Here is a 17,016-nt window from a genome sequence, read left to right as displayed (position 1 = left end):
AGCACAATGCCTGGTACATAACAGGAGTTTAAAAAATGCATGCTGAATAAATGAATGAACCAATGAATGCATAAAGAAATGAAGGCGGGGTTGAAAGGACTCTTTGGTTAAGCACTGTCTTCCTTGAAATAGGTTGATACCCTCATAATGATGTATAAAACTCACTGCCAGTGCATCCTGGACAATGCAATTAATGGAAACTTTGAAGAGGTAAGGGTGACAAAGAATGCATCGCGGATCATTATTGTCCTGTTCTTTATGAGTTCACATTAAGAAAGAATTTTAATGTATATACTTTTTGCTTTATAACTAGATCCAGCATTTCTTATTACACTTTTGGCAAGGAATGCCTGATCATCTTCTTCCCCTGCTTGAAAACCCTGTTATCATTGACATTTTCTGTGTTTGTGACTCAATTCTTTATAAGGTAAGCTCTTTGGGGTGTCTTAAACACAAACAGTGTATGTTTTAATGAGCATTGTGTCTACATTTTCCCATTTTACTTACAATAAATTTGTTATTTCTGGATGGAGAAACAATATTTTTTTTTCTGATGAGAAAGCAATATTTAATAAGTATGTATTTTAATGTACATTTATATGAAAACAAAATTTCTGTTTACATTTAAGAATGATTCTAACTGTCCTATAGTTGCTAATAATACATGAAAATTTAGTTAATTTTTAGTAACTGTTTAAGGTGTTCTCAGAATGAATAAATAGCATAATGGCTTTTTCACTATTGGTGTTCTGGGGGAAAAGCAGATTGAAGTACCCTTGTGGGATTAACATCCTAAAAATACTGGAAATCTCTAGCTTTAATGAATTAGCCTTGATTTCTGTTCTCAGACCAAATAAGTCTGCAGAAGGGTCACAAAGATATCATGAACCAAGATGAGCTGGTTGGCCTTCTAGCCAAACATTTATCTGGGAAGATGGAGACACTAATTTCTTGGTAGTGTGTCCCTTAGTTAGAGCAACACTAAGGTTCCAAGCTGAGGGAGAAAACTGCATTTCAACCTGGGTAAAGTTGTTTGGACTGTCATTCAGTACCTCCAAGAAATATCCTTAAAGCATATTCTTTTTTATTTTCCTTTCCAAATGGTCTTTTTTTTTTTTTTTCATCCAACACTAAAGTCCTAAGTTTAAGGACCTTTAAATGCACTCCTCATGGGGTACCTAGGGAGGCACAGTAGAACGAGTTTCTGCAGCACCTTCATTCCATCTCTAAGGAGGGGTCAGCTTTCAGTCTATAAAACAGCACATGATTACCAAGGTCAATTCATTGTTAACTAACTTACTGGGCATATACATTACTCTCTCATACACATGGAATACATGTGCATTTTGCTGCTAGGACACATAGGCTTTTGTAGATTAGCGTCTACCCAAATTTTAAAATACGTTTTCCTCTAGACCTCTTGGTCGTCTTTGTCAAGCCGGACCACTCAGTTTATCAGTGGGCTCTGTGGATCTGCTTTGCCCATATCCTATTTGGTCCCCACTTCCTTAGTCTAATTTTTCCTGAGCTGGGATCAGTCATCTCTATCTAATTTCTTCTTTCTATGAGTTCTCATTCAAGTCCTATTCATCTTGTCCATGTTTAGGGCTCAGTCTAGCCCTTCCTTTCAATATTCTTTCTGTTCTGATAATTAACTCTCTGGACCCAGTATAGCAGTGTTACTTGCTTAACCTAGTATTGTAATGTTTCTAGATCTCCACCCTGCCTTTCTCTCTCTCTCACTCTCTCTCTCTCTCTCTCACACACACACACACACACACACCCCTCACACACACACACACACACACACACACACACACACACACACACATTCATTTCAGAGATAAAAATATAACTTCCAGAAATGAGTTAATATATCATTTTCTAGAAAGCTAGGAATACAAAGTAATTGACAAATAAGTGTCTTTCTATGAAAATACTAAGTAAGGATTTATGTTAACTCTTTTTTGCTGTGATTAAGGTTCTTACAGATGTTCTCATTCCTGCAACAATGCAAGAAATGCCTGAAAGGTAGGTTCAGTCAATAGAACTGGTAATTTCTTAGTGTAGGGTTTAACCCTATCCATCATATTAAAGGAAAACATTAAGTAGAAATTCATTTGTTTATCAAGATTACTTGCCTGTTCATGTCCCTTTGTAGTAGCTAGGAGATGTGCCTCAATCCTTATATTGAAACCTCAATGAACAAAATTGATGGAACTATCCTGAAATCCTTTTAATAGAGTGAAACCCAAGTGAAAAATAAATATTTAGGTGTCATTGACCTTGAAATAATGAGAAAGTTTTTCAATGGAAACTGGCTAAAGGAATGTAAGTGGGGATAACTGATGGAAAATAACCACAATGATAAAAATTAAAGAACTATTTTATCTTTATTATTAACTTTGGTCTTAATTGCAAAATCATAAGGTAGCATAACAGAACTATTACCTTCTTTTAATGAAGATGTGTCTTCATGCGCCTTTTGATCCCTTTCACCCATTTTGCCCCCACCCCTGGAGACCCCCATCCTCTCTGGCACCTGATGACAGATGGTAACTAGACTATTGTGTGACCAGTTCACATGTATACAAATGTCAAATCACTATGTTGTACACATGAAAATAATATAATGTTGTCAATTATACTTCAATGTAAACATCTCAAATTGAAATGACACCTGAAGATTTTTCATAAAATCTTTCTGATGTGTGAATAATAAAAACTTGAAAATAAAAAGCCAAATTTTGATCTGTAAACAATGTGTAATGAAAAAGTGAAATTTGTTTTAGTATTTTGGAACACAAATACATGTCAGATGAACATAGTTGATTCTCAATAAATGCATGATGATTGATAAAACAAATTTTTTATTTACTTTTTCTCTAGATTGTTTTATTTATTTATATAGTAGCTGGTATCATTCTAATCAATCGTTTTTTTAAATTATCGATGTGTAACCTTGAAACATCTAGTCTGAGCTCTGAATTAAGTACTCCTAACCCCTCTATGTCACAGGGGCACCTGGGCGGCTCAGCCAGTTAAGCGTCTGCCTTCTGTTCAGGTCATGATCTCAGGGTCCTGGGATCGAGTCCCACATTGGACTCCCTGCTCTGACTCTGCCCTGCTCATGTTCAGTCTCTCTCTCTCTCGAATAAATAAATAAAATCTTTAAAAAAAAAACACTTCTATATCACAGCAGAATGGCTGCACTTAATGGCAGACATCCGGCCATGCAACTGATCTAATAAATAATAGCTCGCGTTTATTAAACACGTCATGGGTTTGAGACTACATAAACTATTTCACTTAACTCCTCCAACCACCTGAAATGACTATTTATGTATTTATCTATTAAGTAGGCAACTGGTTCTTTGTAGAAAATGAAAAACATGCACAAATACATTTAAAAAGCTCTCATAATCTCTCCACATTCTTAATGTATTAGGTTATTATTTCGTAGACTTTTTTCTAAGAGTATCTGAAAAATAGACACATTTTGAAAAAAAGGAACCATGGTATACATACTAGTGTGGTATGCTGTGAAAATCTTTCATATAAAATACAGATCAGCATTATCTTTTTAAATGGTTGCATAGATTTCTAGCACCTGAAAAATACTATACTTTATTTAACCTATTCCTTATCATTGAACAATTGGATTTTTTTAAAACACAACTTGTCAGACTATTCCCTGGAAGCTATTATGATACCATATTCACAAATGAGGAAACTGGCAGCAGAAGGAATTAATTTATTTGCCCAGAATCAATGAATTTGTAAGAAGGAGAGCCACGATTTTAATTGAGAGCTCTCGAACTCCACTTCTGTTCTTTTTCCTCTATGATGTTACTGCTTATCAGTATAAGTGCCATCCCAAATGTAATTTTAGATCTCTTTTATTGGGATATAGTGTGTAGATGGTTAATGTTTTTTTAAAATTTTTGTGTATATATACAAATATTGTGTATATGCACAACTAACATTTGCAATTTTCTAAATAGGGTCCTGTAGTAGATTTTCAATTATGTATCTCACAGTTATATTTGGACTATCAGAATAGGTTACTAGAAACTAACAGTAAATATCTGAAATGGCACTATGATCCCTCTGTGATGTCTCTCAGGAAGCTGTTGAAATCAAGATGCATACTTATATTTCCCCAGAAATATTTTATAGAAAAATGACTGAACCGTGAGCTAATGTTAATAAGGTATTATTTATTGATTACTCTCTGCATACAAGGTTAGACCAGAGAAATTTCCATGAATTATCTTATAAAAATCCTCCTATCAATCCTGTGACAAAAATACTAATCTTATTCCTATTTAATAGATGAAACCAGAGCTTGAGGAGACTGACTATTTTGACCAAGGAGATAATGGCAGACCTAGGCTTAATCTATCCGAGTTCGAAGTCATATTCTTGAAATCATAGAATAACAGTATACCTCCATTAAACTACATTTATGTAATGCATTTTGAATAATTTAGCATTTAATACATAGGCTTTTTTTCCCTCTCTCTCTCTCTCTGTGTGTGTGTGTGTGTGTGTGTGTAGCTTATTAGCAGATATAAGGAATTTTGCTAAAAATTGGGAACAGTGGGTTGTTTCATCCTTGGAAAACTTGCCAGAAGCTCTAACCGATAAGAAGATACCTATTGTGCGAAGATTTGTATCCTCCCTGAAACGACAAACATCTTTCTTACATCTTGCTCAGGTATGCTGGTATTTGAGTCACCAAATTTAAAAAAATGAATTACCTGATAGCAGAGTAAGAAATTTTCAGAGATTGGAGATCAAGTAGGCAACAGTTAAATGCAACATGAGATGCCAGAGTGTATGCTAGAACAGAAAAAGGACATTAGTGGAAAAATGGATGGAAATTTGAATTACTACCAGTGTTGTAGCGATGTTAATTTCCTGATTTGGGCAATAAACAATGCTTAGGTAAGAGGATAGTATTAGAAGAAGCTGAATAGGGAGTATATGGAAATATTTTGCACTATCTTTGCAGCTTTTTTATAAATTTAATATTTCAGAATAAAAAGTAAAAAAGACACAAAACTTCTGAATGCAGTATAAAATGAAAAACTGTTATTTGCTACATGAATCCAGCTAATAAAAATTAAGGTTGTGGTGACTGAACCCATGTGATATTTGATACTGTGAAATCCACAAATAACACATGTTAAGCTACCAACTGATTTGGGTCTTTTAAATAGGGAGAAGAAAGTAATCCTTAAATTACTGTTTGTATATTGTTAAAATGTATTTCCCCTCCCCCCCAGATAATTGTTTGCTTTGTGAAAGTTTCTAGTCCCCTAAATTTTAAAAGACCTTGTTGTGATAGTTCCAGATAAGAAATGTAACCCTGTGAAATCCTTATTATGTGACCATGGATTAAAACATTCATTTTCTAGGGGCACCTGGGTGGCTCAGTGCATTAAAGCCTCTGCCTTCGCTCAGGTCATGATCTCAGGGTCCTGGGATGGAGCCCTGCGTTGGGCTTTCTGCTCAGCAGGGAGCCTACTTCCTCCTCTCTCTCTGCCTGCCTCTCTGCCTACTTGTGATCTCTGTCAAACAAATAAATAAAATCTTCTAAAAAAATAATTTTCTAGTTTCAAAAATAGTTTTCAAAGCTTTAACAGAGATGATCACAAGTCTCAGCTATTGTTTTTAGTTTTAAAATAAGAAAACATTCATGATACTCTTCTTTCAAGGAACTATTTCTCCGGTAGCCAAATTTTCCTTTAGATAAATCATCGATAATATGATTTAGTGTCTTTATACTTTCTTCACGCAGATTGCCAGACCAGCTCTCTTTGACCAGCATGTCGTGAATTCCATGGTATCTGATATTGAAAAGGTTGATTTGAATAGTATTGGATCACAGGCCCTTCTCACCATTTCTGGCAGCACAGACACTGAATCTGATATCTACACGGAACGTAAGTTTTCCCTCTGTTTAGAGCTGGGTCTCCCAGCCTTGCTTCCATTGACATATTGGGCTGGATAACTCTTTGATGGAGGTGGGAGTGGGAGTCCCCTTAGACCAAAAAAGAACTGTTTGAGAAAACTTGGTTTTTAGAAACTTTTTTAATTAGAAGAGATTGTCCTCTACTTGAAAACAATTGTAGGTACAGATTGTGGAAAACCTGGAAAATGTAGAAAATATTAAGAGGAAAATAAATGCCACTCATAATCTCATTGCCTAAAAATAACCTGGAAATAGTGGAAATGTTTTTGAGTGTTGTGAGTTTTCTTCCAGTTTTTTTGTTTGTTTACATTTTTTTAAGATTTCATTTATTTATTTTTCAGAGACAGAGAATAAGCACAAGCAGGGAGAGCGGCAGGCAGAGGGAGAAGCAGACTCCACACTGAGCAGGGACACTGATGCGGGACTTGATCCCAGAACTCTGGGATCATGACTTGAGCCAAAGGCAGACGCTTAGCCCACTGAGCAACCCAGGCATCCCGGTTTTCTTTCAGTTTTACATTACATGCATATACACTTCCCTGTGTTTTACACTCTTAGCCTCATATAATATATGATGCATATCAAAATGATATTTCAACATAATACTGTTTTTCAAAGCAGAAATTCCCTGCCCAGTTTTGGACAATCCGACAAAATTTACAAAGGCAATATGTGTGATTGGACAACTAGGCTCTGTCTCCCAGCTATAGCAAACCACTCCTTCCCCGCTCTCTTTCTCTGAAAAGACATGTGCAGCCTCTGATAGGCTGTTGCACAAATGATTGGCTGCTCTCTGGGGTGGTCCAACTTCAGCTTTGTTTTCTGTTTCCTAGCAAAAATTATATTATCCTTGGAGATTCAGTAAGCTTCAAACTCTTTAATAAATGATAGTCCTAAATGGCCCCTTTAACTTTTAAAAGATAAAAGATTCTTCATGTAAGCAGCTCAGTTTTGCAGTGAAAAATTTAATTTTCCCTAAAGGTAAAGGATAGGTCAGAAAGCAGGAGATCAACTAGTTTGGCTTAACTCATTCATCAGTTTTCAATGAATCTGTTGCATTTAATGAAATCTTCGGATTCAGAATCAATAATCAGCTATAAATGACAATTTACTCTTCCTTAGTATATAACATACTTATATAATACACAAGATTTTATTCCAATTTGTACCAAGAGACCTAAAATTATTATTCAAATTTTGAAGAGTAAATAACTAAGGATGTTTTTGTTACTTACTCTCAGGATATGAAATAATTCTTTTAATTATTTATTTAATTTATTTAATTTTATTTATAACATATTTAATTTCATCTGTCTTTTCCTTTTATGCTATAGAATTCTTAATGATTTCTAGCTTCAGGTTTTCTCTTGGGTTCAAAATAGAATAATATTGTGTTTTTGTTGCTGTTTTTTTTTAATATGGTAGATGACTCTATCACAGTGTTCCAAGAACTGAAAGATCTTCTTAAGAAGAATGCCACTGTGGAGGCTTTTATTGAATGGTTGGATACTGTGGTAGAGCAGAGAGTTATTAAGGTATATATCAATGACAGATTCACATAGTAAATGCTAAACTGGCTATAATTTCTTGCATGATGGGGGAGGGGTGATTGTGTGTAAAAATGCTTTGAATAGCATTTGAAGACTTGTAAATAATATGCTCAAATATCAAAATTAAAAACAGGCCAGATTTGAGAGTGTCAGGCAGATTCAGTTCTATTTACCATTTTTTGACAAAGGACTACAAGGCACTATGCCTTCCCTGTCAGTCCATAAAATTAACAGTGGAGTAACATCAATAGTGAAAGACAAAAATTGAGAAGACTTGGCCCTTTTTGTAAAAGTAAATTTTCATAAATGCTGACAGAAAGTGTGGTTTTAAGTGTTTCTATTTTTAAATTCTGGGAGCACAGTATTTTGTGTTTTCTATGTTTTTTCAACTCTTTCTGAGAATGTGCAAGTCATCCATCATGAAGCAAGGCAGTAAGAGCAAATAGATCCATCACTAGTTGGTGTTAGCCATGCCCTATCAAGGAAACTAGTTGTAGAGTAGGGACTTTTTTTTTTTTTTCTCTCCTGGAAGAAAACAGATTATCATTCAGGAGCAGAGAAGTTAGAGTTAATCATTCACAGAAATATATAACCCTTCTTTGACACTTCACCTTCTGTTCTTTTTTGAAGTTCTGTCAAAGAAAAATGAGACAAAATATTTTTTATTCACAAAAATAATTTGTGAATTATTTTATTTTGTTGTCCAGTTCTGTTAGGTAACAAAACCATACAGAATAAAGATCTATTAGCCTTAAAAATGACAACAAAGACAGACAGACATTAAAATCCCTGGACAGGTCACTATATCTGATAAAATAAATTGCACGTCATGCCATCTGTCCATTTGTCAGACAGCTTCTCAACCTCTTGATTTTATGTAGGATGCATATAGTAACGAGATGGCAGATTTTACAGTTTCGTTTTGTTCCTTTACTTGTAGACCAGCAAACAAAATGGAAGATCTTTAAAGAAGAGGGCTCAAGACTTCCTGCTTAAGTGGAGCTTTTTTGGTGCTCGAGTAATGCATAACCTCACCTTGAACAATGCATCCAGTTTTGGTATCTCATGTACTTTATAAGGCTCTTCCTCCCTGAACACATCGTTCACTCTCCAGTCACAGTTCCTGTTGGTTTTTAAACATGGGGCACTGTCACTTCTCAGATCTGATTATCGAGCCAATAGACAATGGTAGTAACGACCCTGGCTTGTGGATTCAGGCCACAGGCAGTTAAATCCTAACAAAATACTGCTTCTCTCTGGCTTGGTTTTAACCCAAGCTGCCTCTGCTCACTGTAAAGGGGATGAATATTTATAGCAGCATTACCAACAAGAGCCAAACTATGGAAAAAGGCTGAATGTCTATTGACTGATGCATGGATGGAGAAGACGTGGTCTGTATACAATGGAATATTGCTCAGCTATAAAAGAGAATGAAATTTTGCCATTTGCTACAATGTGGATGGAGTTAGAGTGTATTATGCTAAGTGAAATGTCAGTCAGTGAAAGAAAAATATCATGATTTCACTCATATGTGGAATTTAAGAACTAAAGTAGGTGAACATAGGGGAAAGAAGAAAAACAAAGAGAGAGAGGCAAGCAAACCATAAGAGACTCTTAACTATGGAGTGTTCTTAACTATAAAGCAACTGAGGGTTGCTGGGGGGAGTGAGGTGGGTGAGGATGGGCTGTACGGGGGATGGGTACTATGGAGGGCACTAGTTGTGTTGAATATGAGGTGTTATATGTAAGTGATGAATCACTGAATTCTACTCTGAAAACCAATATTACACTGTATCCTAACTAACTAGATTTTAGATAAGAACTTGAAGCCCTTAAAAAAAGGGAGGATGAATATTCCTTTTATTGGGCTGTATGGGCATTTTAGTGAGATGATATTCATGAAAAAAGCAGAGTCTAGTACCTGTTGAACACTTAATGAATAGCAGCTATTATTATTACATTCCATCAGTACCTTTTTGTTGTTAAACAAGCAAGTAAAAATCATTAGTACATCATTTTACAAAGACACTACTCATTGCAGTATGGCAAATTTTTCATCTTTTCCAGGAACCCCATAGGTGCACTCCAGGAATCAAAGAGCAGCTGAGAAGACATGCTCTCATATTTCTCTGAAAGATCTTTCCTGATCAACTTGACTTATGAAACAAATTGAGTCAAGTTAGCTTTTTCAAAAATTGAAAACCTTCGTTTTCCTAAAATTGCTGGGACTCTGAATTTTGCAGCCATAATGCTAGCTCGTGGACAGCACTTCTGCATTTAGTAGTTGCTTTTTGAGAAATCTTCATATTATAAATAGGTTATAGTTAACTAGATTGTTTTTGTTTAATTCTCAGTGGAATTAGATAAAATCAGTGAACTTGCACTGAGGGATGAACAAAATGTCTTGAGTCTTTTATTTGAAATCTCTTGCTTAAATGTAAGGTTTCTGAAAATATATGTTGAAGCCTGACGTTATGATGAAACCAGCCTTTTGCTGGGAAGCCTGTGGAATAGTTCAAAGAAGTTTAAGGTTTTCCAGGACAACTTCCAAATGAAAATGACTCTTTTGCTTTTGTCCAAACCAAGGAGAACTTTGTTTCAGGCTAGAAAGACATCTTACTTGATACATTTTTTCAGACCCTAGTGGTCATTGTCTAATTATTTAGTACAAAGTAAACAGAAATAGAGCAGAGTAGAGCTCATTCTCCCCAGGCTAAAGCTTATCACGCTCCAGTGTGTGCCCTCTTAAAGCATAAAGCATGTCTCACTTTCATCCGTATTTTCCTTTGATGTAATTAGTGGCCAAAGAGCTGGCAGGACAGTACACACAGTAAGCTGGGCAGGCAGTACACAGAAAGATTAGAGACTCAGGTTAAGCATGTTGGTCTTAGCAGGTCATTTAAAGTCCAACAAGTATTTGTTGATTTCAGTTGCTCCTTGTAAAGTGTTGTGAGATGGTCACAAAGATAACTCGACCTCTCTCTCTCTCTCTCTCCTTCTCCTTCTCTCCCTCCTTTCATCTGACATTGCCCTCTCCCCATTCCCATCCACAAACAAGGTTCTTTCCATTTGATCCGAATGCTTCTGGATGAATACATTCTCCTTGCCATGGAGACCCAGTTCAATAATGACAAAGAGCAGGAGTTACAGAATTTACTGGACAAGTATATGAAGAATTCAGGTAATTTAAAAGTATATCTTGCTTTGCATGTTTCTTTCTTTGAGCCTAAATTCAGGAGTTTGTAAGTACATGTGTAAACAGCTCAGAGGTTTCTTTTCCCAAGCATGTCACAACTAACACAGGATGGTAACACTTATTGAAACACTATTTTTTTTTTCTCTCCGCTATTTACACATAGAGTAGTCAAGAGATTTTACTGGAAGTTCTGGAGGATAGAAAATGGATGTTCTTGTGAGAATTTAAATGAAGGTGGTGAGGTGATTATAATAAAAAATAACCATAATTCGAGATAACACCTGTGGTATACCACCTTATAAATGGCATAGATATAAGTTCTACAGGAATTTGGAGAAGGAAGAGAACATGTCTATTTGGGATGTGATGACTTGCACTTTGAAGACTGTCCACTCCCAAAGTGGATTCCTTAGTGTCCCCTCAGAACACACCTCACACTCACAAAGGTACAGATTATAATGACCACAAAACCCCAGCACCACTGCCACAACCCAAGATCTGCCAGCCTTGGTTCCCATGGAAGATATCCTCTGGAGTTTCCAGATTTATGACATAACCCTAAAACCTTTTCAGTTCCCTTTCTTTGGGCTCTTTATTAGGAATATGGGAATGATGTTAGATTTTCCATTAAAAAAAAAAAAATCTTTCCAGATGCAAGTAAAGCTGCCTTCACTGCTTCTCCAAGTTCATGCTTTCTGGCCAACCGGAATAAAGGGAGCACTGTTTCCAGTGACACCGTGAAGAATGAAAGCCATGTGGAAACAGCCTATCTTCCTCTGTCATCCAGCCATCCTGGAGGCTTACCCTCTGCTCTGCCCCCATTCCCTGCTGGGACTACAGACACCATGCCACTCCCAGGTACACTATGGGACACTCAAGCTGCATGCCATCTCTCATGAGGCTGTTTCTTTGTTTTCTTCAAACTGGGTAACATCCAGCCATTCCAAGAATTAAAAAAGGCTTGTCTTAACTTTTCTTAAAGCTTTATATTTTTGTGACTTTTTCAGCATTTGTCATTCACACTTTTATCAATACCATTATGAACATAGATACCACATTCCAGCTATGCTGGAAATACAAATAATTAGTTATTTTCATTTAGTAGAAGAAAAAATTAGATTTGTTATATATAAAATCTTGAAGATGCTTTGAAAGTCAAAAAAATGGTCTTCCTATTTATTTTTGAGTTTATGTCTCCTTCACTAAAAAGTAGATATGGTCATTTTAGGATAACCATTACAATAATTTTCCTCTCTGGTCTAGAGCTCCCTTTGTGTACATCTGAATGCTTAGTGGCTTGGCTTGAACTCATTACTAGATACTATTTTAAGTCTGTTTCTTGCCTTATGTCTTTTCTGAAATTCATAGGTATAACTTCATTGGACACACAGAATTTTAAACCTGGAAGGGCCTTTTAGCTCAGGGGCACAATCCCACCAGTGGAAAATCAGACTCTCAGGGAGTAGGTGGCATTCATAACTCATTGTTCGTCAGTAGTGTTTGCATGATGTTTTGAATCCGCTGCTTTGAAGCTGTGGTTGTTTTGACATTACTGCCTTTTCCTTTTACCCTAAAAATCAACCACTTAGCATTCAGCTTGGTTTTTAATTATGAAGAAATGTGAAGATCCCTTGACCTTCCCAAGCTTGAGCTGTAACTATCTTCGTACCCATGGAAGCACGAAGACATCCTGGACTTTTTTCCACAGTTACTAATACTAAATGTCTTCATGTTGTGAAATATACATATATTGCAATGGTGTTATTTATTTATTTATTTATTGTGATGGCATCTTTCATTTTATTTTTTTTTCAGTGTTCCAAAATTCATTGTTTATGATGGTATCTTTTAAACCCAGGTTTTTAGTGTTCCCCAGTTCTGTTATTTTTAGAGAGTGGGAATGAACCAAATTAGAAAAATATATATATTAATACATCTTTTAGATAATTTTTAAAGATGTGTGCCCATTTATTTTAATATGCCACTGGTGAATGCTCTGTGAATTTGTTTCCAGGTCAAATGGAGCTTTCCCAGAGTACTGGTCATCTGATGACACCACCCATTTCTCCAGCCATGGCAAGCCGAGGAAGCGTCATTAACCAGGGGCCAATGGCAGGAAGACCTCCAAGTGTGGGCCCCGTCCTGTCAGCCCCATCACACTGCTCAACATTCCCAGAGTCCATTTATTCTACCCACCCTCAAGCCAACCATGACTTTTATGGGACTAACTCTAACTATCAGACTGTGTTTAGGGCACAGCCTCACCCTCCATCAGGACTGTACCCTCATCGTCCTGAGCATGGTCGATGCATGGCCTGGAGTGAACAGCAGCTTTCTAGAGACTTCTTCAGTGGCAGCTGTGCTGGGTCTCCATATAATTCTCGACCACCTTCCAGCTATGGACCATCCTCACACAGCCAAGATACACACAGTATGCAGTTTTTAAACACAGGAAGCTTCAATTTCCTGAGCAACACAGGGGCTGCCAGCTGTCAAGGAACAACATTGCCTCCTAGTTCACCTAACGGTATTGAAATTTTTAAAGAATCTTTCTGGGTTTTGAGATGGCAAGAAGGCAAAAATCAGACAGTGAGCTCCACGTCTGCTGAGCAGCATGTCACCCCATGTGAAGTTTCTAAAGCTCATGGAATCTTATATATATGGAGCTCATTTCTTCCACATATAAACATGTCCCTAATTCCTGTGGTTTCTTAAAGTTGCTGTTCTAAATGCCACAAATGATGAAAAATAACTATGTCAAACTGTTTGAGATCTCCCTTAATAAGTCCAAGAGAAGAATGTTTTGTCCCTTGAAAATATTTCTAGTGAATAATGTTTCTTCTGGAGAATTAGCAGCAGATCTTACAACATAAGGACCCAAACAATGTCCCTGTTAATCTGATAAAACACTTAAAGTTTAGGGAGTTGGAAAGATCTGTAGACTTCCTCAGCCCCCAAAGAAGGCTCAGTGTCCTCTCTCTTAGTGTAGGCCAGTCCTTCTTCCAGAAACTTAAATCTGTGGATAAAATTGGTATTTGACAAGTAGTGTAGTCTTTATGAGAAGTTAGTCATGCTTTCTTTGTTTATAGGAAGATCCTGTTAATTCAGAAGAGGAAAATATATGAAAGAGGTGTAGTTATATATCTGAAAATTAACAATAGGATAACTCCTTTGTATTTTTTTTAAAGATTTTATTTATTTATCAGAGAGAGAGAGAGGGGGAGAGAGCGAGCACAGGCAGACAGAATGGCAGGCAGAGGCAGAGGGAGAAGCAGGCTCCCTGCGGAGCAAGGAGCCGGATGTGGGACTCGATCCCAGGACGCTGGGATCATGACCTGAGCCCAAGGCAGCCGCCCAACCAACTGAGCCACTCAGGCGTCCCACTCCTTTGTATTTTTAAAAAGAAAAAACCAGCATAGTGAACCATATCATATACAAGCATGGATCCAACTCTATAGTAAATGGAGATGTGAATGTAATACCATGGATCTTTAGGGTTCTACTCTATTACCTTGTCCCTTTTTTTCCTTCCTGGAATATTCTCTGTAGTAAGTGAAGAGTACATGCTTGACATTTTCTGTTATAGGATACTATGGAAGCAACGTAAACTACCCAGAGCCTCATAGACTTGGATCGATGGTGAATCAGCACGTGTCCGTCATCAGCAGTGTTCGCTCACTGCCTCCCTACAGTGACATCCACGATCCACTTAACCTTTTAGATGACAGTAGTAGAAAGCAGACCAGCTCGTTTTATGCAGACACATCACCTTCAGTTGCCTGTCGAACTCCAGTAGTAGGTAAATTATTTTAGTAGTTCCTGAAAACATTTTTAAAAAGCTGTGAACCTCAGGTATGTAGTTTTACTTTGGAGGGTGACTGTTGAGGTGAACCGGGCCCTCCTGTTCCTAGAGGTGACCTATCACTTTGGATCTGAAGTCTTTCCAGTATATATGTCACTGCACAATCTAGTGCTAAATCTGTTATTCTTTCAAAAGCTGACACCTCTTATGTTTGCAAAAAATAAATCAAATCCATCAGATGCAGTTGGAAAGACTTTAAGTTTTACAAGGGCAGGAATGATGTCTTTTTCTCACTCTCTCTTGTTCACTGTTGGACCCAAGGGCAGTGCCAAGAGGTGTCTTTGGACCCCATAATCCCCAGCAGTACCCCCAAAGCCACTCCAGGTTGAAAACAGTGGTGATTTGGGATAAACGTTACTGTTGTTTTCTCAATTATATGTAAAATGGGATTAGACAGCTCTGTAGAAAATGTTGTTATTTTTATTGTTCTGATACATACAGTTTAAGTAAAAATGAGCAAAACTGTGTGTTTGCCATGAAGTCCCCTAGCATCTTCTTGCAACCAGGTTGCTCTCCCTGTGAAATCTCTGTGACATACTAGATGCGTCAGCAGCAGCCACCAAGTGTCTGCCACAGAGTAGGAACTCCATACATCAGTGCATTGGGAAAAAAGGGGTAAAAATATATGTGGATATATATATATATATATATGGATAGATTTAGTTATAATTTAAATATATATATATATATATATATATTTAGTTTCCCATAGCACAAGTATAGTTGCATGTAAGTATCAAGGCAGAGTGTTAATGCTTATATGCAATGGTTGAAATCTTCCAGTGGAATAGATTTCAAGCTAGCATAAATCGAGAGCATTGACACCCAACTGAAGCATAAGGGAAGATGAGATAAATTCCATCTCTCCCCTCTCAGTGTGCTTTTCCAATAACTCAATAGGAAGCACTTCTTCCTTTTCGGTGACCATCACAGATGCTCCCTGAGCAGAGTTTAGCAGCTCATCTCATGCTATCTGCAGATGGTCATTGCTTCTAGGTTACTCTAATGAAGCAGAAAATTCCACTTCAGGAAGTTTCCTCACCATCAGACTAAAATGTACGTGTTGCTATTGTTACTATTAGTTCTGTTTACTCGTAGAGATAGTGGAAGCTTTGCTGGAACATAGCTTGGGTGTAGGATGGATTCTAAGCTTTAGTTGTCAGAGATGGCTTATAGGTAAATAGCAAAGAGGGCTTCTGAGTGAAAAGAGAGACTAGAGTAAGAGGTAAGAAGTGCAAGGGAAGTTAGGACCCACTGTTTCCTTAGTTATAATGACTGGTTTTCAGGGACAGAGCAGGTAGTTAGAAAAACGAGATAAACAGCAACGAGAAGCCAGCAACCATACATGAAGGAAATGTAGTGTCGGGGAGCAAGTTGGTCAAATTCTTGAGAATCTACTACTATGTACCAAACTTCATTATAGACATGAGTTTATAACGGTGATTGGGATGGAGTTCTATCTATAAGAAGTTTACATTCTAGTAAGGAGATTTAAGACAGTAGATGCATAGACAAATGCATTAAAAAGATAATGATGGATACTCTGAAGTCAGTTAAGTAGGGTAAAATGGCAAATAGTTATGGAGAAACTGCTTTTGGTAACATAGTTGGGAAAAGAATCCTGAAGCAGAGACATTGGAGTTGAAAGCTGAGTCATGAGGAAGCATTGACATGAAGACCTGATGGTGGAGTTCTAGGCAGAAGAAATAATAAGTGCATAGTCTCCGAAAGGAGAACAAGGAAAATTCAGTGGGCAGAAAGAAGGCCAGTGTGTTTTGAGCATAGTGAATGAAAACAGTAGAGTAAAATAAATCAGCGGACAGAGACGAGTTCATAGAAGGTATTGTGAACCAGGGCAGGGAGCTTGGATTCTGTTCTAAGAGTAATGGGAAGTCATCATCGTAGCATTTGAGAGGAGTGACAGTCTACTCTACACTTCAGTAACATCATCCCAGCTGCTCCCTGCACAATGAGAGGGTGTGGCAAAGGTGAGGGTCATGAGACCAATGAAAAGGCTGATATGTTGGTTCAGGTAAAAGAAGACGGTGGTTTTTTTGTTTTTGTTTTCAAATTGTTTTTAATTTAAAATAAATTAATTAACATATTGTGTATTATTAGTTTCAGAGGGAGGCTTAAGTGATTCATCAGTTACATGTAACACCCAATGCTCATTACATCACATAATGCCCACCACCAAGTTACCCCATCATCCCTACCTCCCCTCCAACAAAACCCAGTTTGTTTCCTATTGTTGAGAGTCTCTTAATGGTTTAGCTCCCTTTATGATTTAGTCTTGTTTTATTTTTCCTTCCTTTCCCCTATGTTCATCTATTTTGTTTCTTAAATTCCAAAAAGGAGTGAAATCATATGATATTTGTCTTTCTCTGACTGACTTATTTTGCTTAGCCTAATACCCTCTAGTTCCAAC

At 37.1% G+C, this 17,016-nt stretch overlaps 1 protein-coding gene across 3 annotated transcripts in view; it reads left to right on the top strand.

Moving 5' to 3' along the window:
* The window catches only part of RFX6 (regulatory factor X6), a 61,371-nt gene that overhangs the window by 40,525 nt on the left and 3,830 nt on the right, over positions 1-17,016 (top strand). For 2 of the 3 annotated variants that reach the window (XM_082730408.1, XM_082730410.1), the window contains 11 exons: positions 133-210; positions 314-427; positions 1,982-2,031; positions 4,561-4,720; positions 5,807-5,951; positions 7,406-7,515; positions 8,471-8,588; positions 10,589-10,711; positions 11,378-11,584; positions 12,741-13,253; positions 14,313-14,525. In XM_082730408.1, the coding sequence (XP_082586534.1) occupies positions 133-210; positions 314-427; positions 1,982-2,031; positions 4,561-4,720; positions 5,807-5,951; positions 7,406-7,515; positions 8,471-8,588; positions 10,589-10,711; positions 11,378-11,584; positions 12,741-13,253; positions 14,313-14,525 (1,831 nt within the window). The remainder of the gene's footprint in view (positions 1-132; positions 211-313; positions 428-1,981; positions 2,032-4,560; positions 4,721-5,806; positions 5,952-7,405; positions 7,516-8,470; positions 8,589-10,588; positions 10,712-11,377; positions 11,585-12,740; positions 13,254-14,312; positions 14,526-17,016) is intronic. The other variant, XM_082730409.1, reaches the window with a different exon arrangement.

This window comes from Mustela nivalis (genome assembly GCF_964662115.1).
Source record: "Mustela nivalis genome assembly, chromosome: 5".
NCBI lineage: Eukaryota > Metazoa > Chordata > Mammalia > Carnivora > Mustelidae > Mustela > Mustela nivalis.
The sequence above is the reverse complement of the archived record's forward strand: the minus strand, read 5'-3'. Positions and strand labels throughout refer to the sequence as shown.